Raw genomic sequence first — 27,254 nt, 5'->3', positions numbered from 1 at the left:
CATAAAACATGTGAGGATCTTAGACTGAAGCAAGGAGCAGCTGAAGATGTCAGCAAACACTCCAGCTAGCTCGCTTGCACAGGCCCAGAGAACCCATCCCGGGACACCATCTAGGCCTGTTGCCTTCCTTGGATTTATCTTCGGGAAGGCCCTCTAATGTCCTCCTGGGTGACAATGAATCTCGATGCCACCAGGTCCGGTTCATCCGGAGGGAGCGGGACGCTCCTCTTCTGTTCAAATCTTGCGTAGAATACGTTACGTTCATCAGGAAGAGAAGCGCCACAGTTATTGATATTTCTAGCCTTTTCTTTGTGCCCAGTGATCTCATTTAGACCCTGCCATAGTCTACTGGCATCCCTATGGTTCGCCTGGGCTTCCAACTTGGCTTGATATTGCCTCTTGGCACCCTTAATGGCTTTCCGGAGTTCATGCCTGGATTCCATGTAGCGACTGGTATCCCCGGACCTAAAAGTCACAGCTCTCGACTTCAAAGGGGACTTGACCTCATAATTCATCCAAGGTTTCCGGTTAGGGAATACCCGGATCGTCTTGCGAGAGTTTGTAGGAGTTCCGTTAGGAGGAGCTTGTAGCAATGCGCAGATGGGGAACATGAGAGAGGGTTAAAGAGATAGGTTGATGGGAGCAGCTGGATCAGAAGCAGATACGAAAGGGTAATGGGAAAGGGGAGCAACAGAGGGAGAGCAATTACCCGAAACTTGAGAATGTAATGTTCATACATTCAGGCTGGGGAGTGTTGAAAGGGAGTGCAGGAAGTGTGGCCTTTGTCACTTCAAATAAAACACGGCAACTGGCAGGGCTGGTGACTTCGAGAGAAGTGAAAGAAATTGGACTGTAGTCTGCTTAAAAGGAGTACAGTAACCAGGGCTTGGGAAGTTGAAATGGAATGTTGGAATTGAGGCCCTGATGATTTGAAAGGGGTCAAGAGAGCTAAATAGGAGCACAGCTAATGTCACCTGGTGAGTCAAATACCAAACCATCAGCTTTTCTGATAGTTGGATTGTTAGAATTTTATTGTAACTAGATATTCTTCCCACAAGAGTAACCTGCAGATACTAGATAGTAATATTGGTACATTGTATTATTCAAACAGAATTCTTTCCATTAATCTCAATGGCATGGATTTTAAAACCAGAGGGGAATGCAATACTATATATGACATGAAAATATACCATGTTCAGAATAATCAGAATCAGGCTTAATATCACCAGCATATGCCATGAAATTTGCTAACCTTACAGCCGCAGTATAATAAAGTATATGATAAATAAATATAGAGACAAAATGAATTACATTGGGTGTTTATACACACACACACACACACACACACACACACACATAACAGACATATATATCTATATATATCTCTATATATCCATTAAGTAGCTGTCAAAATATGTAGTGCAAAATAACAGAAATACAAAAGTAGTGAGATAGTGTTCATGGGTTTAATGCCCATTTAAAAATCGGATGGCAGAGGAGAAGGAGCTGTTCCTGAATCACTGAGTGTGTGCCTTCAGGCTTTTGTATCTCCTTCCCGAATATACCAATCTGTATATATTATATATGCTGAAAAATATATCTGTATTCTCCTCCATTCAAATATGCCATGTTCAGTGTGAAATACATTAAGATATTTTCATACCATACTGTGACCATATATACAAAATTGTATTGTTAGCAAATATCTAAAACTGTTCCATGATTTCATGCACTAATAAGGAACAAGCAGGAAAAGGGCTTCCCAAAAGTTACATCAAACTTATGTATGTATCTGCATATGCTTATGATATGTACAGTATGTGGTTTAATGTGTCAGTCCAAAAGCAGATAAGTTTAAGTTGTCATAAGACTGTTGCAACAAATGACTTCAAACCACTTTCCACCAAGAATATCTGGTGGGTAAATGTTTTTGAGCACTTACCAGAGAAGTTCACTTTACGGATGTATTCAAGGAGGATCTTGCCATCAATGGGATCCATTTTGGAACAAAGTCCGACATATCCACGGCAGAGGTCTTTGTGCATGTTGTGCAAAGCATGTGCCATGGCATAAACTGCATCGATAACAAACAGTACTTTCCCCTCTTGTTCATAAGAATTATTCCGGCCAATTCGTTCCAAGCCTAGCAATAATAAAATCACAAAGGTATGGTTTAATTAAAACTATGCTAAAGATTGATGCATATTCATTGCCAATGTTTTGAGAAACTGAAAGAAATAGATTTATTTGACTGGAAATACCATTGCTTTCTGTATTTTTGGAATGTTAAGCAATTGCTTCTTGCTTTCACTATTTCTTTTTGCCTGACCTTCATCCATTTGAATCCATGTTCAGGCCAAGTTAAATTACATCCTTTCAAACATCCTCTTAAATCTCTACAAGATGCTAATGTAGTCATCAGAACACTTTTGGTATCCTAAGATTCCCTTCCTCAATGTCACTTTGATTGTAGAAACACATCCAAAACTTAAGGTATCTTGTGCACTGTAGCTTGAACAATCTTCAATAATACTTTCACATGATAAGGCAATTTTGTGTAGGAATAAAGGATCTTATCAATATTAGGAGTTAAATCATTCTGGTTTTCCTTATCAACATACAGCTTGGAAGATCTCTCAAGTTGATGACATCACACCAAAATGGGCATTTCTTTCTGCTTTTATTACTCCTTCAAGTTAATGGTCCTGCCCTCCACCACTAAATTGCTAAACCCATTTTTGGGACATTTGCCCAGCACTGTTACTACAGTCACAAGCTTTCCACCTGCTGTACACACACCCCAAATCACCCCTCTGATCACACCATATTATAAATTTCTTTAGCCAAATGGTAGTGAATTTGTGGAATTTGTTCCCACATGCAGCTGTGGAGGCCAAGTCATTGGGTGTATTTAAGGCAGAGATTGATAGGTTCTTGATTAGACATGGCATCAAAGGTTACAGGGAGAAGGCCAGGAACTGGGGTAGAGGAGGAGAAAAAGAAGAATCAGTCATGATTGAATGGCAGAGCAGACTTGAAGGCTCAAAATAGACTTTAACTTTTTTTAACTATTAAGGATTAGCTGGTAAGTGTCACTATAGCCTGCATAATGGGAGGTCATATATTTACCACATTATGTGATTATTTATCTAAGCATTTTGTTGCATTTAGGATGTTATGATTGATTCTGAACTAGCATGTGATAAAATGCTGCTGTCCTGTCCTAGTTGCTACTGTATGGTTTGCAGGTGTAAAGGACACAGACTTTGATTTGTAAATCAGTAACCCATGCGGAAAGCTGCTTTCAAGGCTAAATTCAATTATCCTCTGTCAAAACATCAATTGAGTATGCGAAGCATGTACATTGATAAAGCCAATGCCTGTCAAATCCCTCTTTGCTCATTAACATGGAATGCAAGCTTCCCCACCAGTAGGTCTGTTTCTGATCAGATTTGACTGACTCTTCTGTTTTCAGGGGCCTTTTGAGGAAAAATTATATTCTGCAGATTGTTGGCAATCTTTTTCAATTTGTTTCTTTTAAGTAAATTTACATTTTGTTTCAAGGAAGAGAAATTCTGATAAGCAAAGACCCATGATATGAATTATCAAATAATTCAGTTAACAAGCTCTGAAATGAGCTTAGAAAGAATACAGTTATTTTGGTTTTGTTTGAGAAACAATGCTGAAATAATTAGTTGGATTTAAGTAAAAACAGTGCTGAAATTTGTCAAAGCTTTCGATATAAATAAGTGTAAAATATGAGTGATTTATTTGTCTCTCTTCTGATTACTAAATGTTGTTGACAGGAAATACAACCAAATAAAATCATATATTTTTCTTCTATCAAAGAAAGCAGAAACATAAATTATGCTTTCCTTTATGTCAACCGGAATAATTAGTAATAAAGTGGTATCGAACAATCTTATAGTAAATCTAGCCAGTCTAGAAATTGGAATTGGCTCAACTATTGTAGCAGTGAGAACTAATAGAAAATCAGATGCCCCATAAAATGTTATAAAGTTATCCTAAATTTGGAACCATGTGTTACATCTGGAAAGAGTTGGTGTAATGGAAACGGCATAATTCTCAATGGCACCACGTGTAACTAAACATTGTTTCCGCTTAGGTCCTGTCTTTCCATCACCTACAATCATTCAACTTACACCATTTATTCTGGTAATATTGAAACTGAATTGTGCAATCTGTGTTTCAGTGCTATGTACATTATCTCTGGGCAATGTTGAGGCCACCTGGTTCCATGATGGAATAATAGCCACTTCGACGGTTGCTGTCCTCAAACCCAGCCTCATTCGCACCAACTGTGTCCCTGCTGATCTGCTGAATCATCTTACAAAAGAATATTACAGCATGAGAAATAAGTGTAGAACAGGCTATTTATCCCTTAGGCCCTGCTAGGGCCATTCATCAAGATCATGGTTTATCTTCTAACTCAGCTTATTTTTAAAGACTATTCCCATATCCTTTGACACCTTGGTAGAGGTCTCCAAGGATTCACAATTAGCTACGTCATTCACTCCTGTTTATAGAACATTTACCCTAGAAACTTCCTCGTACAATCTACACATAAACCTCTTCTTATCATAGTCATCAAAGAGGAACTTGATCACAAGTTAACAACATAATCGTTATGTTCAGAAAGACAGCACACCACCACCTTGACAAGGACAATAAACACTGGTCTTACCAGTGATGTGTCATCCCATAAATCAAGTTTTAAATTAGGAACAAAGATCTCTTTATTGAGTCACCTAGGTTAATATAGATTTTCAGGTAGATATTATTTCCTGACCAAATAAACATCTGGTGTGATAAAAATCAATTCCAGTATATGACAATAAAATCCTGTTAACTGGCCTATTTCCACTATTCAATTACATTGACATAAAAACAAGTAAGGTATTTAGATTAAACAGTAGATCAATGGCAAAATAATATTCTTGAATTGCGGGTCTATGGAATAAAGGATGACAAAGATGCATAGCAGTTAGCATAAAGCTATTACCCCAGTTCCTGGCTTTCTCCCCGTAACCTTTGATGCCATGTCCATCAAGAACCTATTAATCTCTGCCTTAAATACATCCAGTAACCTGACCTCCACAGCTACATGTGGCATCAAACTCCACAAATTCACCACCCTTTGGCAAAAGAAATTTCTCCGCATCTCTGTTTTGAAGGAGCGCCCATTTATCCTTAGGCTGTGCCCTCTTGTCCTAGACTCTCCCACCATGGGAAACGTCCTTTCCACATCTACTCTGTCTAGGGCTTTCAATATTTGAAAGGTTTCAATGAGACCCCCCTCATCCTTCTGAATTCCAGCAAGTACAGACCCAGAGCCATCAAATGTTCCTTATATAATAACACATTTGTTCCTGGAATCATCCTTGTGAACCTGCTCTGGACCTTCTCCAATACCAGAACATGTTTTCTAAGATGAGGGGCCCAAACTGTTCACAATACTCAAGGAGAGGCTTCATCAGTGCTATCCCAACCACTGAGGTCAGGCTAACTGGTCTATAATTCCCTTTCTGCTGCCTTCCTCCGTTCTTAAAGAGTGGAATAACATCTGCAATTTTCCAGTCCTCTAGAACCATGGCAGAGTCCAATGATTTTTGAAAGATCATTACTAATGCCACCACAATCTCTATCGCTACCTCTTTCAGAACCCTAGGGTGCAGTTCATCTGGTCCGGGTGACTTATGTACATTTAGGTCTTTCAGCTCTTTGAGCACCTTCTTTCTTGTAACAGTAACTGCATCCACTTCTCTTCCTTCACACTCTACAACATCAGGCATCCTGCTAGTGTCTTCCACAGTGAAGACTGATGCAAAATACTTACTTAGTTCATCAGCTATCTCCTTGTCCTGCCTCACTTTCTAGCAGTCCTATATCCACTCTCACTTCTCTTTTATTTTTAACATACTTGAAAAAACTTTAACTATCCACTTTGATATTATTTGCTATTTTGCTTTCATATTCCATCGTTTCCCTTCGAATGATTTTTTTACTTGCTCTCTGTAGGATTTTAAAAACTTCCCAATCCTCGATCTTCCCACTAATTTTTGCTTTGTGGTATGCCTTTTCTTTTGCTTTTACAATAGCTTTGACTCCCCTTCTCAGCTACAGTTGTACTATATTACCATTTGAGTATTTCTTCATTATTGGAATACACATGTCCTGCACCTTCTTCATTTTTCCCAGAAATGCACAGCAATGCTGTTCTAGTGACATCCCTGCCAGCATCTCCTGGCAATTTACTTTGGCCAACTCCTCTCTCATACCTCTGTAATTTCCCTTACTCCACTGAAATACTGCTACATTAGACTTTACTTTCTCCCTATCGGATTTCAAGGTGAACACAATAATATTGTGATCACTGGTTTGGAAGGGTTCTTTCACTTTAAGCTCCCTAATCGCCTCTGGTTCATTACATAATACTCAATCCAGTATAGCTGATCCCCTCGTAGGCTCAACAGCAAACTTTTCTAAAAAGCTATCTCTTGGGTAGTCAACAAATTCACTCTCTTGAGATCCATTACCAACCTGATTTTCCTAATTGACCTACATATTAAAATCTTCCATGACTACCATAACATTGCCCTTTTGACTCGCCTTTTCTATTTCCTGTTGTAATCTGTGGTCCACCTCCAAGCCACTGATGGGGGGGCCTGTATACAACTTCATCAATGTTCTTTTACCTTTGCAGTTTCTTAACTCAACCCACAAGGATTCAACATCCTATGTCACATCATTCTACTGATTTGATGCCATTCTTTACCAGTAGAACCACACCACCCCCTCTGCCTACCTTCCTATCCCTCCGACATAATGTGTAACCTTAGACATTCAGCTTCCAACTACAACCATCCTTCAGCCACGATTCAGTGATGGCCACAATATCATACCTGGCAATCTGTAATGTATTTCTTATACTACGTGTTTTTAGATACAACACCTTGAGTATCGTATTTGGTATCCTTTCTGGTTTTGCATCCCTAATGATTCCATACTCCGCCTGTTGGCTGCAACTAGGTCCCATCACCTGCCTGCCCTTCCTGACAATCTGACTGCATGCTATCTTTACTTTTTCACATCCATCCTATCCTGAATCCCTTCACGAGTATTCCCGCGCGCTCCCCCCCCCCTCCCATGCCAACAGCTCTAACAAACTTGCCCGCAAGAATATTGGTCCGTCTCGGGTTCAGGTGCAACCTGTCACTTTTGAACAGGTCATACCTCCCCCAGAAGAGATCCCAATTATCCAAGAGCCTGAAACACTGCCCCCCACACACCAGCTTCTCAGCCATGCATTTATCTGCCAAATCATCCTGTTTCTACCCTCACTGGTGTGTGGCACAGGCAGCAATCCAGAAATTACTACCCGGAAGGTCCTGCTTCCTCACGGGATATTTATTGTTTTGTTCCCTTTGACAAGAAAAGTGTGTACGCAACGCTGGTGGTGTACCGCTACATAACGTGGGTGAGCAAAAAGAAGTGGACGCAAGCCACGAGAACAGCTGCAGGAAGCAATGTGAGTGAAGAATCCGAGGGGAGAGAATGAGAATGGGACAGTTAAATAAAAGAAAAAAGAGATGGAGAAAGAGAGACAGATATGACTAGTCAACTTCTCTGGAACGTGATTGTGTTTGAAAATGGCGACAGTGTTTGGAGGTATGGGGCATATGACAAAGTGACAGAGCAATGGAGTTCATAAACTGAAAGATTTGACTATTTTGCACTGGCAAATCAAATTGCAGATGATATTCGTGGTCTAACTTTTCTGACTGTGATGGCCACAAAAATGTTTAATTTATTACGCAGTCCAGTACAACCTGCTAATCCTGGCAATAAGCCTTATGAGGGCACAGTTGAAGTCTTAAAGGACCACTATTTACCTAAATCTTTGATTGTTTCTGAGAGGTTTAGATTTCATAAAAGGAATCAAGAGGAAGGTGAGTCTATTTCACATTCTGTGGTGGAGCTGAACCAATTGTCTGAGCACTGTGATTTTGGGCAGTTACGTGACAGATTTATATGAGGTCTGAATAGTGAGGCAATTCATCAACGTCTGCTTACAGAAGACAAACTAACATTACAGAAGGCATTTGAGATTAGTACATCTATAGAGATGGCAGCAAAAGAAATAAAGCTATTAAGCACAAGTTCCCAAGTTCATAAAGTTTCTACTGACTTTAAGAATAAGACACCTGTTGCCAATCAATTTTACTGATGTGAAAAAAAATCTGGTCATTCAGCAATTGAACAGTCATATTTGGATTTACATTGCTGAAGCTGTGGCAAAAACAGATACATTGAACATGTCTGTAAAAGCGAAATGACACAGTCAACCAAAAGCACTGTAAAGAAGCCATGGTGAGGATGTAGGTGTACATGTGTACACAGTATTGCTGGTGTCAGAGACAGTTTACAAGGAGAAATTGCAGTATCTCATCCCAGAAGGGGCAAGGTTGACTTTTAAGACTTGCACTGGTGAGGTTGTTCCAGTGAGGGGAGTTGTACATGTTACAGTGGAGATTAACAAACAGAGAAAGAAACTTCCACTGTACGTTACAGACAAGAGAAAATCTGCAGATGCTGGAAATTTGAGCAACACACACAAAATGCTGGAGGAACTCAGCAGGTGCGAAACATCGACTGTACTTTTTTCCATAGATGCTGCCTGGCCTGCTGAGTTCCACTGCACATTGTTAGAGACCACGAGACCATAAGACCATAAGACATAGGAGCAGAATTAGGCCATTCAGCCCATCAAGGCCACCCCACCTTTTCATCATGGCTAATCCTGGATTCCATTCAACCCCATACACGTGCCCTCTCACCATAGCCCTTGATGCCTGGACCAATCAGAAATCTATCAATTTCCGCTTTAAATATACCCATGGACTTGGCCTCCACCACAATCTGTAGCAGAGCATTCCACAGATTCACCATTCTTTGACTAAAAAAAATTCCTCCTTACTTCATTTCAAGAAGGTAACCCCTCAATTTTGAGGCTGTGCTCTCCAGTTCTGGATACTCCCAACATAGGAAACATCCTCTTCACATTCACCTTATCTAGTCCTTTCAACATTCAGCATGTTTCAATGAGATCCCCATGCATTCGTCTAAATTCCAGTAAGTATAGGCCCAAAGATGCAAAACGCTCCTCATAGGTTAACCCCTTCATTTCCTGAACCATCATCGTGAACCTCCTCTGGACTGTCTCCAATGACAATACATCCTTTCTGAGATAAGGAGCCCAAAACTGTTGACAATACCCCAAGTGCAGCCAGACTAGTGTTTTATAAAGCTTCAGCATTATCTCCTTGTTTTTATATTCTATTCCCCTTGAAATAAATGCCAACATTGCATTTGCCTTCTTTACCACACACTCAACCTGTAAATTAACCTTCTGGGAGTCTTGCACAAGGACTCAGAAGTCCCTTTGTGCCTCTGATGTTTGAATTTTCTCTCCATTTAGATAATAGACTGCACTATTGTTCATTTTACCAAAATGCATTATCATAGATTTCCTAACACTTATTTCATCTGCCACTTTTTTTGCTCACTTTTCAAATTTATCTAAGTTCCTCTGCAACACCTTGCTTCCTCAGCACTAGGTAGCCTCCACCTATCTTTATATAATCCACAAACTTTGCCACAAAGCCATCAGTTCCACTATCTAAATCATTGACAAACAATGTGAAAGGTAACTGTCCCAATACTGACCCCTAAAGAACACCACTAGATAGTAGAGGCCAACCAGTACAGGTCCCCTTTATTCCCACTCGCTACCTTCTGCCTGTCAGCTATTTCTCTATCCATGCCAGTATATTAGCTGTAACACCATAGGATTTTATCTAGTTAAGCATCTTCATGTGAGGCACTTTATCAAATGCCTTCTGAAAATCTAAGTAAGTGAAATCTACTGCCTTCGCTTTGTCCACCCTGCTTGTTAATTCCTCAAAGAATTCTAACAGATTTGTCAGGCAAGATTTCCCTTCACAGAAACCATACTGACTTTGACTTATTTTATCATTAGTCTACAAGAACCCCAAAACCTCATCCTTAATAATGGAGTGCAACACTTTCCCAGCCACTGAGGTTTGGCTAATTTCCTTTCTTTTGTCTTCCTCCCTTCTTAAAGGGTGGAGTGACATTTGCAATTTTGCAGTCCTCCAGGACCGTGCCAGAATCAAGTGATTCTTGAAAGATCATGACCAGTGCATCCATTATCTCTTCAGCAACCTCTCTCAAGACTCTGGGATGTAGTCCTTCTGGTCCAAGTGACTTAACCACTTTAAAACCTTTCAGTCTGCCTAACATCTTTTCCTTTGTAATAGCAATGACACTCACTCTGTTCCCTGACCCTATGGACCTCTGACATACAGCTGTGGCTTTCACATTAATGACTGAAACTAAGTACTTATTAAGTTCATCTGCCATTTCTTTGTCCCCTATTACTACCTCACCAGCATCATTTTCCAGTGGTCTCTCTACTCCCTTTATTCTTTATATTAATGAAAAACTTGTAGTATCCTGCTTTATATTAGCTAGTTTGCCCTCATATTTCATCTTTTCCCCTTTTATAGCCTTTTTATTTGCCTTTAGTTGGATTTTAGAAGCTTCCCAATCATCCAACTTCCCACTCACTTTTGCTACATTATATGCCCTTTCCTTGGCTTTTCTGCAGTCCTTAACTTTCCATGTCAGTCATGGTTGCCTAGCCCTGTCTTTGAGAACTTCTACTGTGGGATATATGTATCCTGCGCCTTGTGAACTATTCCCAGAAACTACAGCCACCTCTGTTCTGCCATCATCTCTGCGAGTATCCCCCTCCAATCCACTTGGCCAAGCTCCTCTCTCATGCCTCTGTAATTCCCTTTATTCCATTGCGATACTGATACATCTGACTTATGCTTCTCCCTCTCAGATTGCAGTATGAATTCAATCATATCATGATCACTGCCTTCAAAGGGTTCCCTTATGTTAACCTGCCTAATAAGATCTGGGTTATCCCACAACACCCAATCTAGGATAGACTTTCGCCCAGTAGGTTCAAGCACAAGCTGCTCTAGAAAGCCATCTCATAGGCATTCAACAAATTCCCTCTCTTGCAATCTGACACCAACCTGATTTTCCAAATCACCTTGCATATTGAAGTTCCCAATTACAATTGTGGCATAACCCTATTACATGCCCTTTCCGGCTCCCTTTGCAATCTCAATCACACACAGCTACTTCTGGTGGCCAGAACTGAATGTAACCATTGACAGCCTGCCCACATCAAAAGGCCATGAAACAAAGAAACACAACAAAAACATAAAAAGAAGACCCAATGTGCAGAGAGAGATAAAATAAAAACACCATACAAACAGTAACTGCAAGCAAATAGTGTTCTGAACTGAAGTCTGCAAAGACAGTTCCATAATTCATTGCCAAGCCATGGAGCAGCAAGCTAAACTGGCCTGTCCCTTGCCTTGGGCCGCAACACCCTGACCTTTTCAATTTGGGCCCGGCTCCTAAATCGACGTCCAAACTTTGAGTTCCATCACCTCAATACACTCTGGGGCCAGGACTCACCTCCTCGATTCGGCCTGTACCCAGCTTTTTCGATTCGTCCCTGCACTTAAGTCCCTGTCTGAACATTGATTTCAGTCAAATCAGTAAGTTTGGTGCCCGGACATTGCTGCCTTGATTCAGCCTTCTGCATGGCACTTAAAATGATAGAACCTTGGGCCTTCCTCACTCTCAGAGATAGGCCCACTGCCTCACCTCGTCTCGGTTCTGCCACATTGAATTGCTTCCAAGTCCAGAGGGAAGTTACAGTCTATTATTTGTGATGATTGTTTGCCAGATAAAGTGTGATTAACCAAGTCAGTGAGTGAGAAATGGTATTCAGTTGCTCCTTTGCATCCTTGGGAATGGTCTGAAGAACCATGGCAGAGCATTCACAGAGATTTTGGAGGACCTGTTAAAGGCCACATGTTTTTGGTCGTAGTGGATGCACATAGCAAATGGCCTGAGGTTACCATCATGAAGAGAATCCGAAAAATTAATTGAGGAGCTACAGTAGGTTCTATCTTCAGCCGTTTTATCCTTTCTCAATAGCTTGCAAGTGACAATGGCCCACAACTCCTGTCTGAAGAGTTCAAGGCATTTTTGGAAGCAAAGGTATTCAGCACATCAAGTAAGCAAGGTATTATCTAGCCACAAATGGCCTTACTGAATGATTTGTACAAACAGTGAAACAATTCCTCCAGACTTCAGAGAGAAGTGAATCCCTCAACCAGCATCTTTGCACTTTTTGCTGACATACCGCAACACTCTTCACACCACCACCAAAATGGCTCCAGACACTGCTCTGATGAAAAGACAACTTTGCATCTGGCCTACTTACTTATACCCTAAACACAAAACAGAGTGTGCTAAATAAACACAAAACCCAAGCAGGGAGATGTGCCAAAGTGAACTTCAGAAGTTTCATAAGAGGAGAGACTGTGCACATAGGACAGAATAATCAGAACATGGGGCAGAAAAATCCCCACAGTTATGTCTGGGAATAAAGGCAGTTTACTCTCTTTCCCTAGTTTAGAGAAAAAAACATTTTTTTTTGTTGTTGGTTGAAGTTGATGATTACTCATTAAATGTTAATAGCTCAATAACTGGTCTGCGTATGGGAAAGGGGAGAAGTCTTCAAAATAAGGTGGAGGGACATGTTACATATTCATGTATATTTTGTTCCTTTCGGGATGCTGTCACACTTCCTTGTGTGTTACATGTGGGATGTAGTGTAAGAGGGCATTCTGGGTAGATGGCTTGCAAGTAAAATAAACAGCAGAATGTTTTTTCCCTCACGGCTCCATCTCTTGTGTGTGCTATTCACAGCCACCCGGCTTCCTAGTGCCGCAAATAAAACACCCTTCCATCCTTCTCACAGTCTCCTTCACCTCCTGCAGTCAGGCAGAAGGTACCGCAGCATTAGAACCAGAACTGTCAGGCGGGATAACAGCTTTTCCCCCCAGGCTGTTAGACCCTGCTGCCACTTAGCACGAGTGCACCCTGCCAGAACGTCCGGTGTCCCCACTCCCCAACTCACAGACACACTCTCATCTTGCTCTGGTCATTTTCCATCTTTCATTGCTGTCGTTTCACACACACACAGTATTTACACTACCATTTGTTTTATTATATTAGTCTCAGCAACATTTTAATATGTTATATAAACACGCACTGGCGCATCATGTCAACCTGTCAACCTTCAGGCCATGTCCATGGAACTTGTGCTAATATTGTTTTGCAACTGCATGTGCTGGATTGTGACTATTTGTGCTGTGTGTGACTATATTACTGTGTTTTGCACCTTAGCCCCAGATGAGTAATGTTTCCTTTAGCTGCAAACATGTGTAAGGTTGAATGACAATAAATGCAAGGTTGAATGACAATAAATTTGAACTTGTCTGTTTACACAAAATGTGGGTTTTCACTTGTTTCAACAGCAGGTGCTAGGAAGTTTAAAAGCTTTTTATTTCCACATTTAAAATGAGCTCTCGTTATAATTATTCAAAGTATATTCAAATTAGCTTTCACAGATATCAGTCAGCAGAACTTGTATATTGTTTGCTTAGGCAAGCGGAGGGTAATGAAAGGTAGTTCCGTAATTTCTACCAGATGTGGCAATGGGACTTGACCTTAAAAGTGTACCATTCAGCCGCAGAGTTACCGCAACAGGACAGGTTCAACAGTTAGAATAGGCTGCAGTCAGGAGAGGGGAACTCACCAAAAGAAGCAGTCAGATGGACTACAGGGGCAGGAGGAGCAGAAATAAACAAGTCATTCACAAGAAGTAATTTCTCATGAACAAATTGGTGGATTGACTACCTGTTTAGTCATGAGTCTAACAGAGGATACAGCTTGTGGCAAGGACAATTAAGGAGTCAGAATGAGGACCAAGTGCTAACTGTGACAGTAGGATTGTTGCAATCTCTCAGGCACAAATAAAGGCATTTCACCACAGAATAAGTGTTCTAGTTTGCTGTCATTCAATAAATATACTCTGTCAGGGTTTCTGCATGGTTGATAGTAATCACATTACCAGACCGCTGTAAATGTAAAGGGCAGGGAAAGTTTCCAGTCTGACATCTGTTCCCTGCTTTCATTCCTCAATGCTTTAGCTCTTATTCTGCCAGTTTGTACTGCATCATCCTTGACAAGGGAAATAAGTTTTCTCTATCCTCCCTTCAGATCCTTTTAAAATTTTAAGCAAGTTGATAACATCGCCCTTCAGTGTTCAGAGCTGAAGTGAATGCATACCAATAGGATCCTACCTGTCCTCATAAATTGACACAATAATTTTATTGAGGCTATGCTGCATCATTCCAAGGCTAATGCCTCTCTGAATAGATTGAAGAAATTGTGTGGAACTAAAGCTCAGCTTCCTCGATTGAAACTTACTTTCCTAGAAACGATGACCAGTATTCCATTAGCTATTCTCAATACTGTTTTATAGTTTTTAGTGATTTTATAGAATTTTTACAGATCTTGGTTGTGCTAACCCAAGAGTGTATTTTAGTATGTCCTTCTCAAATCCATAGTTGATCATCTCCCACTGAATGGCTCCTAATAAATTATAATCTATGACAAGAGCTACAGAGCAAACTTCTTTAAAGTTCCACACGTTAATAAAAATAAAAAATATTTGAAATACTCAGGACAATGAGTTTTAATTAGAAAATTCCAGTAAAATGCCATGGACTTGAGGTGTTAATTCTGAATTCTTTCTGCAGACACTGTCTAAACTGCTATATAGGAATGATAATGTAGCGCTACCTGTAAGATCAGGACACAATTGCTGTGCTATCTGTGAGGAGTTTGTATGTTCTACCCATAACCGTATAGGTTTCCTCCAGGTGCTACGGTTTCCTCCCACAATCCAAAGATGCATGATTTAGGGATAGTAAGTTGAGGGCATGCTATGTTGGTGCCAGAAGCATGACAACACCTGAGGGCTGTTCCCAGCACAACTTGGACCGTGTTGGTCATTGATGTAAACAAATTACACTGTAGGTTTTGATGTACATGTGACAAATAAAGCTAATCCTTTTAGTCTTTAATTCCAGCATGTTTTGTTTTTATTTCAGACTTCAAGCATCTGCAACAGTTTACATTTGTAACACTTGCATTTACTCAAGAAATATCTCCCACTTTGCTACTCTCTTTAAACTACTTCCAAAGTAACAGCCCTTGTCAGATGCTCATCTCAAATTTCCAGCATTTGAATACAGTTAATAATCACATGAATTTAATAATCCACAAAGACAATACTTTCTCAGAAAATTTAACAAGATTACTCAAGGTGAACTCTCTCATCACAAATTCACATAGATCTCCTAATAACTGATCATGTACTTCCTCACTCTCAGTTGAGAGTTGAACATTAATTGAATAGAAATTACTGCAGATATACAGTATCTATTGTTGCCTTCCTTTCTTCAACAACGATATTTTAGCGTACATTATGTGCGATTTCTGAATCAAAGAGTTTTGAAAGGTTGTGACTGTTGACTACAATTACTTTGTTTCTTTTGTTTAATAGTCTGGAATGAAAGGCCTAAAGATATGCCTGCCTTCCTCTGTGCTGTTTTTGTTATTTATATGAAATCCATCCTCATTCTGAAGTTATTATTTCCTGCTGATATTTTCCTTTCTTCTGACATGAAAAATGAAGTACTCATTGAATAAGTCTGTGATTTCATTATTTTTCTTTGTAGCCTCCTATTTTAGCAATTGCATTTTCCTTTTTTCTAGTAATTTTGCTAGTTTTGAAAATGAGAAGATTTGTATGCCTGCTGGTTGCCTTTGCATCCTGAAACTACAGTTGTATCTATTAATTGTGTTGCCATTAGTCACGACCTACAAATATTTAAGTCCAGGAATGCCTGGTTTGGTTTCTTCTTTCTTTCCCTAGTCATCATTTCAAAATCCTCTGCATTGTCTCTATTCCCAACTTGCATACCTTCTGCAATTTAATTCATTAACATGCACTCCAGTTGGGGTGATACAGGTATCTATTCTGTAACTTCAGAAGCATACCAGAACTTCCAACAGTAAAATTAAGCACTATTTCATTAATAGTCACGTAGTCTATTCAGGTGACACTGCAGGTGGCATGGGGGTGGTTAAGTAATGTCATGTTTCGCAATTGTGAAAGTGCAGGTTTAATTGAGATTTCTGACTAGAAACAGGCATTATTCTATAAATGAGTGCCATCTGGTGTGGCTTGTTAGGTACCTGTCACAGTAAGCTCGTGAGAACCAAAATACACAAACTCATCACCATCTTTTTTTTTCATTTAATGCATAAAAATATAGTGAAATCAATTTAAAGTTAATCATTGAGAAATATTGCTGTTAAATGCCCTCAATATAAATTACTTTTACTTACCAATGGTTTAACTAGTAAAGGGAAAATATACTAATATTGTTAAAACTTTGAATTTTCTATTCGATATTTAGATCCAATGTACTACATTAATAACTACGTACCTCTAATTAACAATAATTGATTGGGTTTATAGGTTAATGTAATTTAATAAACTAACACATTTCTTGCAGAAAATTAAACAAAGATTTTGAAATTATATAGCATAGACACTCTATGATGTATAATTCTGTTAACAGTTTTGTGATAGCATCCTTACACACAGTGCAAGTAAACTAGAAAGCCTCAACCGTCCTGAGAACCTTGCAATTTGCAAATGATTATTAGATGATGCCTTAAATGCATGGTAACTGCATTTGTACTTAACTAAGAGGTGGCAATTTATTAAATCAGAGTGGGAGAACTTCCAACAAGTTTCAGTTTCTTTCAGGTGATTTGTTTCAACTGGTAGGGGGTCTTCTGACACAGGATCCATTGCTGTTTCTTTACAATAAATTGAATTATGGGAGTTACGAAAAAAATGTTCAGGAACTCAGAAGCCTGGCAGACAGGCCAAAAGCATCGTGTCAGGCTGAGATGGCCAAATAATTAATCATCATTTCCTTTTGGATTATCTATGGCATTTTTAGCTTCAAACGTGAAGCGCAAGATAAGCCATTTCAAAGTTCAAAGTAAATTTATTATCCAAGTATGTATACCATATACAACCTTCAGATTTCTTTTCCAGCAGGCACCCACAGGAAAATAAACAAATAGAATAGAATCCATGAAAAAACACACAAAACAAAGACTGACAAACATCCAATGTGCAAAATAGGACAAATCATACTGAGGCAAGTGAAGCCATCCACGCTGGTTCATGAGTTGCGGAGGGAAACAACTTATCCTGAACTTGGCGGCATGGGACCCAAGACTCCTGCAAACTCACCCATTAGTGGTCATGAGAAGAGAGAGAGATGGGTCAAAAGCAAGCAGATGGGATGGGCTCAAGTGGAGGCTCTTGGCTAGCATGGAATAGTGGTGAAGTTCACGCCAGTGCCCTCTCTACTGGCGATGGCTGACCTTCATTCACATCAAGGTGGAGTACATGCATTTCTGAGAATTAACTTCACCAAATCCTTCAAGAGATTGCAAAAATGCTGATTTATTTGATGGTATAAAAGTACATTTCTTAAAGAGAAATTAGAAGCCGTGGATTGCAGCAATTGTAAATTAAAATAAATATATCTAGTAATTTTATGAGATGCCTGCAAAATGTTTCCATATATCTCCAACACTGTCTTGTACTTCACTGATTTTCTGAGTGCTATTCTGCCAGTGCCCTGTCATGTATCAACCTGCTTACAGGGTCCCAATCATTGAATTACAGAGCAAATGAAGGAAGCCACCCAGTCCATCACATCAGTGCAAGAGCTACCCAGTTATTTCACACATGACCTGTACATGAATTGAGAAGATTCTAATTCCTCAGTCAGCCGGATGCTGGGTCAGGCCTGGGTAATCATTCACTGGGGTAGAACAGAGGATCAAGAACCTGGTCAGTTAGATCAATGCAAGTACAGTGGTCAGTGTGAGAACAACTGCCAGGGAGCATTGGCTGCAATCAGATGCCTTGTGGACATACCCATTACTGCTGAGTATGGATAATCAAGCCAAAGGTTGTGATTGATAGTCAGGGACAACCAACAACAAGCCCAGCACAGGGTCAGTGGGTGTGGACGCTTACAATTGCAATCTCTAATATACTTTAATTCAAGGTTCCCAATCTGGGGTTCATGCATCCCTCCGTTAATAGTAAGGGTCCATGGCATTAAAGAGGTTGGGACCCCCTATGTTAATGGAATAAGGTAAGAAAATATGTTACTGTAAAAATTATTGCTGCAGCAAATTCTACTACTATTATATAAAGAATCCTCTCTTTGGTCAATATCAAATCAATTTGGATACCACAGAGTTAATACATTGCAAATGGCCCCTGCTCAGGGGTTCAAAAAGCTAGCACCAGATTTATATCGATACACTCACTTGACGTATTCACTGATTAATAAAAATATTTGAATCTTATGGATTAGTACTGCCGATTTAATGACTCAGGAACCAAGGAAGTTCCCCATGATATCTGTTACAATCTATAGCAGTTAGTTTTATTTAACCTCTTGCTTCAAAGTTTAATAATATTATGAAATATGGCCTTGAAAAATCTGTAAAGGCCCAGAATAAATTGCCTTATTGCCTTTGGTGATCTGAAATCTGTCATTTCCTGTCATGCCATCTAGTATATGATAAAGATTACCAGAGATGTAGCTAATAATTTAACAAATCAATAATAATACTGTCCCAAACTTGTCTGATTTTTTTTGTCTCACAGAATCTCAAAGGGTGCTGCAGAATTCTTAAATCTTGACAGGAATAATGTTGAGATGTTTTTACTAGTTTAGAATCACAAACAGCAAGTCATAGCAGTAAAATAAGGGTCCAGTCATTTGAAACTGAGTGTACAGAAACTTCTTCTTTCCGAGACTAATTGAGCTCTGGGATTTTCTGGCCAGACCATTAGATTTATTTAAGATGGAGATAGACAAATATTTGGAAGATCAGTGAATTGAGGGTTACGAGGAAATGGCACAGGAGAGGAGGTAAGGCCATGATCATATTGAATGGTGGGGCAGGCTTGAGGGATCTGACAGTTTACTCCTGTTCTTGTTTTCTTGTATTGGTCAAGCTTTTCTCAGTGACTCTTGAATAGAAGAAGAGAGCTTTGATCTACCTTGTCAACTCTTTTTCCAAGACTTCTTTAAGCTTACTTGTATACCGGTATATCATATTTCACTGTTTAACTTACAACATTGAATCCAGGCAACATAATTTATTTCTATAACATCTGATATGCATTCAGTAACCAGTTTATTAAGTACATCTGTACAGTTTCTTGTTAATGCTAATATCTAATTAGCAAATCATGTGGCATCAACTCAATGCATAAAGTTATCCAGACATTGTCAATAGGTTCATTCAGACTGGACATCAAAATGGAGGAAAAAATGTGATCTAAGTGACATTGTCTATTGAATGATTGCTGGTGCCAGATGGGGTGGTTTGAGTATCTCAGAAATTGCTAGTTATATTTTCTAACTTTTTGTTACATTTGGTAACTTCTAAACATTGAACTAATTTAAAGGAAGACATAGGAGTCCGAAATGCAGGTCTGCCTTCAGGTTTACTTTAAATGAGGTGCGCACATATCACATGTTACCATGACAGCATATGCAATTCATGTACTTAAACATAATGAATTGATGAATTACAGTATTTAAACAAGCAAAAATACTTAATCAACTAATATATATAGAAGATTACTCAAATATATTTTAAATACTAAATACACAACACTTCAGCCTGCATAGCTGTAAACTCAAATGCAATAGAGAAGACATCCCAAATATATACACAGTATTTATATAATACAACTACTATATACAAACACCCACAGCACAGTAAATTTAATTTGTCCCATTCAGGCCTAAAGACTTTGTCACTGTGCATAATTTCATACTCTTGTGGTATAATGTCTTTCTTGAAAAGGGGAGATCACTCTGCTTGGCAGGTGAGACTTGGGGCTGTGAAACAATCTCAGGTTCTGAAGCCTCCTCCGTGATAGTTGTGGTGACTCTGAGATGGTAGGAAGTAGTTCTGACAATGGTAGCCACCTTTCTTCTTCATTTTTCTTCATCTAGTTTGTGCATCCTGATCTAGAGAAGGTGCATTTAGTTCCCTGGAATCCTCCCTTATTAACCCTTCTATTGCTCCCTTTACGATCTGACCTCTTCACTTGGTTTCTCAATCCACAACATCATCTTACAAATCCTCTGTTTTCATTTCTCCATTCGATCCTTTCATCCAGCTGGGCTTTGGTCTTTGCAACTACTTTTGCAAGCAACTTTTTGTCTCCCACTTGAAGTCATCCAATAACTTTAACACACAGAGATCAATTCTGAATCATAATACTCACAAAAGCTGAATGCTTGCAACTTTTCACAAAGCTCCTTGAACTCTCTTCCAGCTTAAAACGAAGCCAGATTTCGAAAGTAACTGCCTGATTAAAATATCAGAAGCTTTCTCAGATATGTTGCCTACCAAAGCTGTTGTGGTTGGACTACTGCATTTGACACTTTCACAATTCCGCTAAGCAGCTTGGCTCTTCCTTGGTCCAATATGCTTTCCACCCAGAGGCATAAAGTTTGGCACCAACACCTGTTTGCCTTCCATTGGGCAATGGTTCATGGTGTGCAGCATGGAGACCGTTGTGACATCATACAGTACCTTTCTTAATTCAGCTTCAGTTGACTCTGTTGCAGAGAACTTGGCATGCAAATTGTGAATGGATCTCAAATCAAGTCACACTTGTCTCAACCACTCATGCCTCCACAGTGCTGGTCCACATACCAGCTCAATGTGGCTTGTTGATTGCTGCATTTCATTGTTATGGATGTCATTCTCTCTGGAGTTATCTTTTCTCCAGTATAAATTCTTAGTTAAGCACCTGCAGGCTTCAGTTTAGTGTCTTTGAGATGCCTCTTAAACAATATCTGAAACAGCTGAACCAGTGTCTAATTCCATTTTAATTAATTTGCCATGCACTTCTAGTGTAACCCATATTGCTTGTCTGTTGTTAATTTTCACAATCTAAATCTAAAGGCTATACAGTTCTGTGTTACTATCATCATTATCAGATTTCATATCAACAGCATGCAGTTTAGTGCTGTCTTTGAAACTACAGTTTGACATTTTAGTTTTTCTTCTTTTCCATGAGCAGTCCATTTATTTTTGTCTGTCCGACATATTCTTTGTCTGTGTCCTATTTAGTAGCATTTTTCTGCAAATTTCACCTTTAAACCTGCATTTGTTTGGTGTGAGCACCTGCCACAACAATAACACAATTTGCTCAGCCAGGCTGGTTTCTACTTAAACATCGCAATTTTATTCATGTTCACTTTCATTCTTGACTGCAACTCAATTGCATCTCTGTCTGCGGTTTCCATTGAAACAGTGATTTTATTTTTTTTTAATGTATGCTGTGCCTCAGTTTGGAGCCATTTTTGAATGCTTCCCTTTAAGATTCCACAAACTAAACAATCTCTTAGTGTATCATCAAGCCCATTACCGAACTGACAATGCTCAGACAATCTTTTTAATTCAGCCTCGTACACTGAAATGGACTGCTCTTCTTTTCGATTCTACTTATGAAACCAAAAGCATTCTGCAATCAACAATGGTTTTAGTTCTAAATACTCCCGCATTACTTTCACAATATCAAGAAATATCATTTCTGCTGTTTTGGTTGGAGCATTTAAACTTTGAATTTGATTGAAGCAAAATGTATACCTTTAAACCCAATGAACTCTGCAAAATTAGGACTTGTTTCTCATTGGCTGTTGGATGTGCTTCAAAATACAACTCCATTTGCTCGGTATATATAAAAACAATTATCTACTGTGTAATCAAACATGCCTATCTTTCTGATGCAGGCAGGCATTTCTGCCCTTTTTATGATTATTATCATCCATGAATTCTTCCATTTTCTGACTTTAAAAAAAAACTCGACTGTCATTCCATATGCTGGGCTTTTTATTAAGTTCTACTGTTCCTCATTTCTTTAAGTTTGAACTTCTTGCTACATTTCAACAGGTTGATATCCATCTCAGATTCATTTTAAATATACCTCGTCCCTAGTGTTATGTTTTGTAAGTTCTAAACATTAAACTAATTCAAAGGAAGACACAGGAGTCCAAATTGCTGGTCTAGCGTCACGTTTATTTTAACTGAGTCACACACGTATCACGTGGGAGTATGATGACGTTGGTAATTCATGTATTTGTACATATAACCCATAATGAATTATTTAAACAAACAAGAATTCTTAATTGTAACATTAAACACACAACACTGCTGATCTTCTGAGATTTTCATGCACAAGTGTCTTTAGAGTGCACGTAAAATTGGGCTGGATGGTAATGCAGTGGTTAGCACAGTGCTTTACAGGACAGGTGACCTGGATTTAATTCCGCTGCTCCCTCGAAGGAGCTTGTATTTTCTCCCCATGACTGTGTGGGTCTCCTCCAGGTGCTCCGATTTTCTTCCACAGTCCAAAGACATAGCAGTTGGTAGTTTACTTGTAACTTGTCTCATGATTAGGCTAGGATTAATCAGGCGATTGCTGGGCGGCCTGGCTCAAAAGGGCCAGAATTGCCTATTTCATGTGGTATCTCATTAGATTAAAAAAAAGCATCCAGTAAATGACAATTCTGTTAATAATTCTCAAACTTTGTTAAAGAAAGGTATATTAACAATGAAGTTGCATCAGAATGTTTGAATCAAGCTTGTAACTAAGCTGCAAAAAAAAATACACCATGATCACTAAATGTCGCCTCAAATTCTGGCCAGATTACCTGTGATATGGTGTGTGTTAAAAACAATATTGCAGAAAAATCTCCCCTGTGCCATGGGTTCATCTCACTGCTGTCCAAAAATAACCCACCGTCAGTTCCATTGAGGCCAATGTTAGCTAATGAGCAGCCCATATTCTTGCAATGATTTGGAACTGTCGACCGAAGACAAATCTCTCCCCCAGAGATCAGCAGCGTTTGTGAGGAGAGGTGGAATCACAGCTTTGACTGGTAGGACCTACTGATAAGTTGTTGCTTATAACAGCACAGATATTGTGATTGGTGTTAATTCAAATGTTCAGTGTGGCATCACCTGAGTTATTTTAAGGCAGCATTTGCACATTAGCGTGTGCAAGTCAGCACCTTTTACAGCTTATACTTTGATATGCCACTTTCTTCTGATTGAGTTACCAACAGCATATGGAAACAGAACAGGAAATTAAATCACGCATAATTAAGTTTCCTAACACACTTGGATTGTCTGGAAAGTTACCAAGTCTACCAGGAAAGACAATTTCCAGAAGTTCAAGACTTATTGCCAGAATATGAGTTCACTCAGAGTAGGCAGAGCATATTCATCAGGATGTTGCCTGGGATGGAATTTTTCAGTTAAGAGGAGAGACTTGAAAGTCTGGATTGCTTTTACTTGGGAAGAACGGGAGGGGTTGGGGGGGGGGATGATGGTGGGAAGCCGGTGGATTCATGAGGAGAGAGAAAAAGGAAAAGGTTACCCAAAGTTTGAGAATTTGAAGTTCATGTAGATAGGTTGAAGACTGTGTGCAGAAAATGTGGCCTTTGTCTATTTAAAGAACATTCGCCAACAAGCAGCCTGGTAACCTCAAGGGGAGCAAAGAAAATCAGACTCTAAAAGGAATGTGGCAAGCAGAGCTCAGATAATTTAAATGGAAAGTGGGACTGAGACCCTGATGAATTGAAAGAAGGTATGAGAGGTCTAGATGTGGTAGATATTAAGTAAGTTCTCTCCATGGAAGAGGTGTCTTAAGATCAGAGGGCTGAGGTTTAAGGTGATATGTAAGGGAGAGCTTTGGAAGAATTCTTTCACACAGAGGGTGGATGCAACACACCGTCTGAGAAGGTGGTGAAGTCAGGTATTCTCACAATATTTCGGATTGTCTAGTTGGGCACTTGAATCACCGAGGCATAATAGACTATAGACCAAGTGCTGGTAAAAATGATCAGCTTAGGTGGATACCTGCTGGTTGGCAGGGACATAGTGTGCTGTGTCTATTTCTGTTCTTTATAACTCTTTGACCACAATATTTTATCGAGACTCTGGGGTTTTGGGAATGATTTGAGGTCAAGTGAAAGAGATAACTCTGGCAAATCCTGGAGTGTTATGGAAACTGTTTCTTTGGAAAAGTGCTACTTGAGTCTGGAGACTGTGCTCACCAAGTAGACTTTCATTTGCCATCGCAACTATTTGGTGCTTATTGAGTTCAGAGAAACCAGAAAGAAATGACAGAGAAAACCTTGAGTACTACGCATGTGGGTGATGTTGGGGAACTCTGAACATCATACCACTTTGCTTTCCCCTTCCTCCCCAAACCCATATTTGTGAAGCTGTATTCAGTGTAATGATTGTATATTCAAGTTTTATTTCTATGATCTGGAAGTTTTTCAGAACTCAGTTACCTATGTTCTAACTCAAACCAAGATGCCTTTCAACCATCACTCTAATCTTGCAGCCCAACATTGGATCTCTATAAATCAAAGTCTGATTTTAAGCAGAGAGAAGAATCATATTGTCCTTACTTGCAGATTGATTTCCGAAATGTTTTCCTACTATTCAGGGGTGTGTGCTTCCAAAAGCTTAGCAAATAACCATAGAAGACACCTGTAACCTCCTCTATTTCCTTCAATATAGCTCTCTTAATACCCTGAACACTACCGTCCCTGTTCAGTTTCCAGTCCCCATTCCCATTTTGACATATTGGTCCATGGCCTCCTCTATTGCCATGATGAGGCCACATTCAATTTGAAGGAGCAACTTCTCATATTCTGTCTGGAGTGACCTCCAACTTGATGGCTTGAACATTAATCGATAAAACTTCTGTTAATTTCCTCCCCTCCACTTTATTTTTCCATTTTCCATCCTGGTTCTCCTCTCAGCCCTTCACCTGCCAAGCACTTTATTTCATCACCTCTCCCCCACCCACTCATCTTCCCCCTCACCTGGTTTCACCTATCACCTGCCGGCTTCTTTTCCAGTCACCCCCGCCCCCACCTTCTTATTCTTCTCCCCCTTCCTTTCCAGTCCTGATAAAAGGTTTTACCCCAAAATGTCACCTATTTAATACCTCCATAGATGCTGCCCAATTTGAGTTGGGCTGAGTTCCTCCAGCATTTTATGCGTGTCGCTCAATATCCAATATTGTTTCTCATTTCTAATACAGTGCATCCCATTTAAGTAGTCACTGTTCTTATGTTACCAACAGTAACATATGATGGTTTAAACATGACTTACTGGAGTTTCATATTTAAAATTTCCATATTTTGTCACAGTCTTGGCAGTCTTCCTGACTTATCCCATTAATCAAGAATACTCCTGGGCATCTTTTGTTCTCTGGACCTGTCATCACTGGGAGCTTGATTGAGATTATAACTGTAATATCTCGGCTGGCTGAAGTTGTTATGTGATGGCAATAACTCCACCAGGGCCCTTAAGTTTTCCGGTGTTCAGATTCTGTTAGTCTCATGTCAAGTTGTTATTTTCTAATGTTATTATTCATGACTAAAGATGTTTAGTATACAATATTCTTATATGTGCTGTTCAACTAACAGAATCAGCATTCTGTGAAATTAAGATCATAACTTCCTCAAGTTTTTTGCAGTTATCACGTCTGCTTTCATCAATCTGTCAGGTTGACTTTATACACTGAGTTTAGTTTTGTTCTGCAAGTGTATTTTTTGGACTCGTGTCTTCTGTAGATTAGCTGAAGACAGATCATATCATGTTCCTCTAACTCCCACAGTGCTTCTAACACTTGCAATATTACAATGGCACATCCGCCAGTGAAGCTGGACACACTATCAGCTCAGTGACCACACAAATTTTGCAGCAGTGTTGTACTCTAAGGATTCGTTTCCTAAACTTCACTTCCATATTTTATGGTTGCTGCATGTTTTCCACCAAGAGTAATCCATCTTTTAAATAAGACGTCACAGCATGAACCTATGTGCTCATTCAGATGAAAATAAAAGTTCCCACAGAGCTACTTGAGGAAGAGCTGAGGAGTGTTTTTTGTTCCAATTGGTACTTAATCCTCATCACAAAAATTTGATTATTAACATATTACTAAACATGGGAACTAATGTGCACATCTACTGTTATACTGATGAAACCACAATATTGTCAGTATTTGAAAAACAGCTTCGTTGGCTGAAAAATGTTTTAATACTCTTGTTCATGAATGACACCATAATGAATGTACAACTTGATATGTTTTCAATATAAGTTCATCTGGCATTAAATAGCTTTGTACCTCTGAACAAATGGTGCCTGATCTGCTGAGTATTTCTATTGCTTCATTTTTAATTTTTTTTATTGGCAACTGTAGTATTTTACTTATCTTGCTGTTGTTGTTCCCTTTTGCTCCACGTGGCTCATTGGGTGGCATTTTTCCCATTTCTGTAGCAATTGACTGCTTTTTACAAAGCCCGACACTCAACCACGCACAGGTGAAAAGTGTGCAAGGAGCCACCTGGATTCGAACTCAGGACCATTCACCTTGAAGGATGCTCTGATGCCACTACACCACCAGCCACCATTTTTTTAAATGTATCATTTGCATTTAACACTTCCAGTGTGGTTTGATATTTTCTTCCCCCCTCCTCCTCTGTTACTTATTTATATCCTCTAAGGTACATCTCCTCCAAACAGATAGTCTGCCATAAACGTGTCTTTATCATCCTCTCCAATGTGGCATTGATTCCACTTCTGTCACTCAGTTCCTCTTGGTCTCTTATTTCCCTCCACTTTTTCTACAATTGAAGACATATTCTACAGTTTAAAAAACTTCTACAACTTAAAAAATATTCTAATCTTTCTGATGAAAAGTCATCAGTATAACACATTAACTTTTTTCTTCTTTCTACAAATCGAGCCTGACCTGTTGAGTATTTCCCGGATATCTGGGATTTATTTCCAATCATCTGCATTTTTGTTCTTCCATGTAAATTGGTCACTTTTAAAAACTTAGCAGAACTTAGCATGAAAAAAAGAGTGAAAATACTAAATTTCTAGCAAGTCAGACACCATATTTGGAGAGAGGAATGAGTTTAGCATCTCTGCTCAATGGTCTCCTTCAAGTCTCAAGATTTGTCTTTTTTGTC

The 27,254-nt window shown here is 39.3% G+C and overlaps 1 protein-coding gene across 1 annotated transcript in view; it reads right to left on the bottom strand.

Moving 5' to 3' along the window:
• The window catches only part of LOC134355538 (metabotropic glutamate receptor 4-like), a 1,343,412-nt gene that overhangs the window by 506,648 nt on the left and 809,510 nt on the right, over positions 1-27,254 (bottom strand). Inside the window, exon 7 of the mRNA XM_063065551.1 lies at positions 1,943-2,143. Coding sequence (XP_062921621.1) covers positions 1,943-2,143 — 201 coding nt within the window. The remainder of the gene's footprint in view (positions 1-1,942; positions 2,144-27,254) is intronic.

Source organism: Mobula hypostoma, chromosome 13 (genome assembly GCF_963921235.1).
Source record: "Mobula hypostoma chromosome 13, sMobHyp1.1, whole genome shotgun sequence".
NCBI classification, from domain to species: domain Eukaryota; kingdom Metazoa; phylum Chordata; class Chondrichthyes; order Myliobatiformes; family Myliobatidae; genus Mobula; species Mobula hypostoma.
The sequence above is the reverse complement of the archived record's forward strand: the minus strand, read 5'-3'. Positions and strand labels throughout refer to the sequence as shown.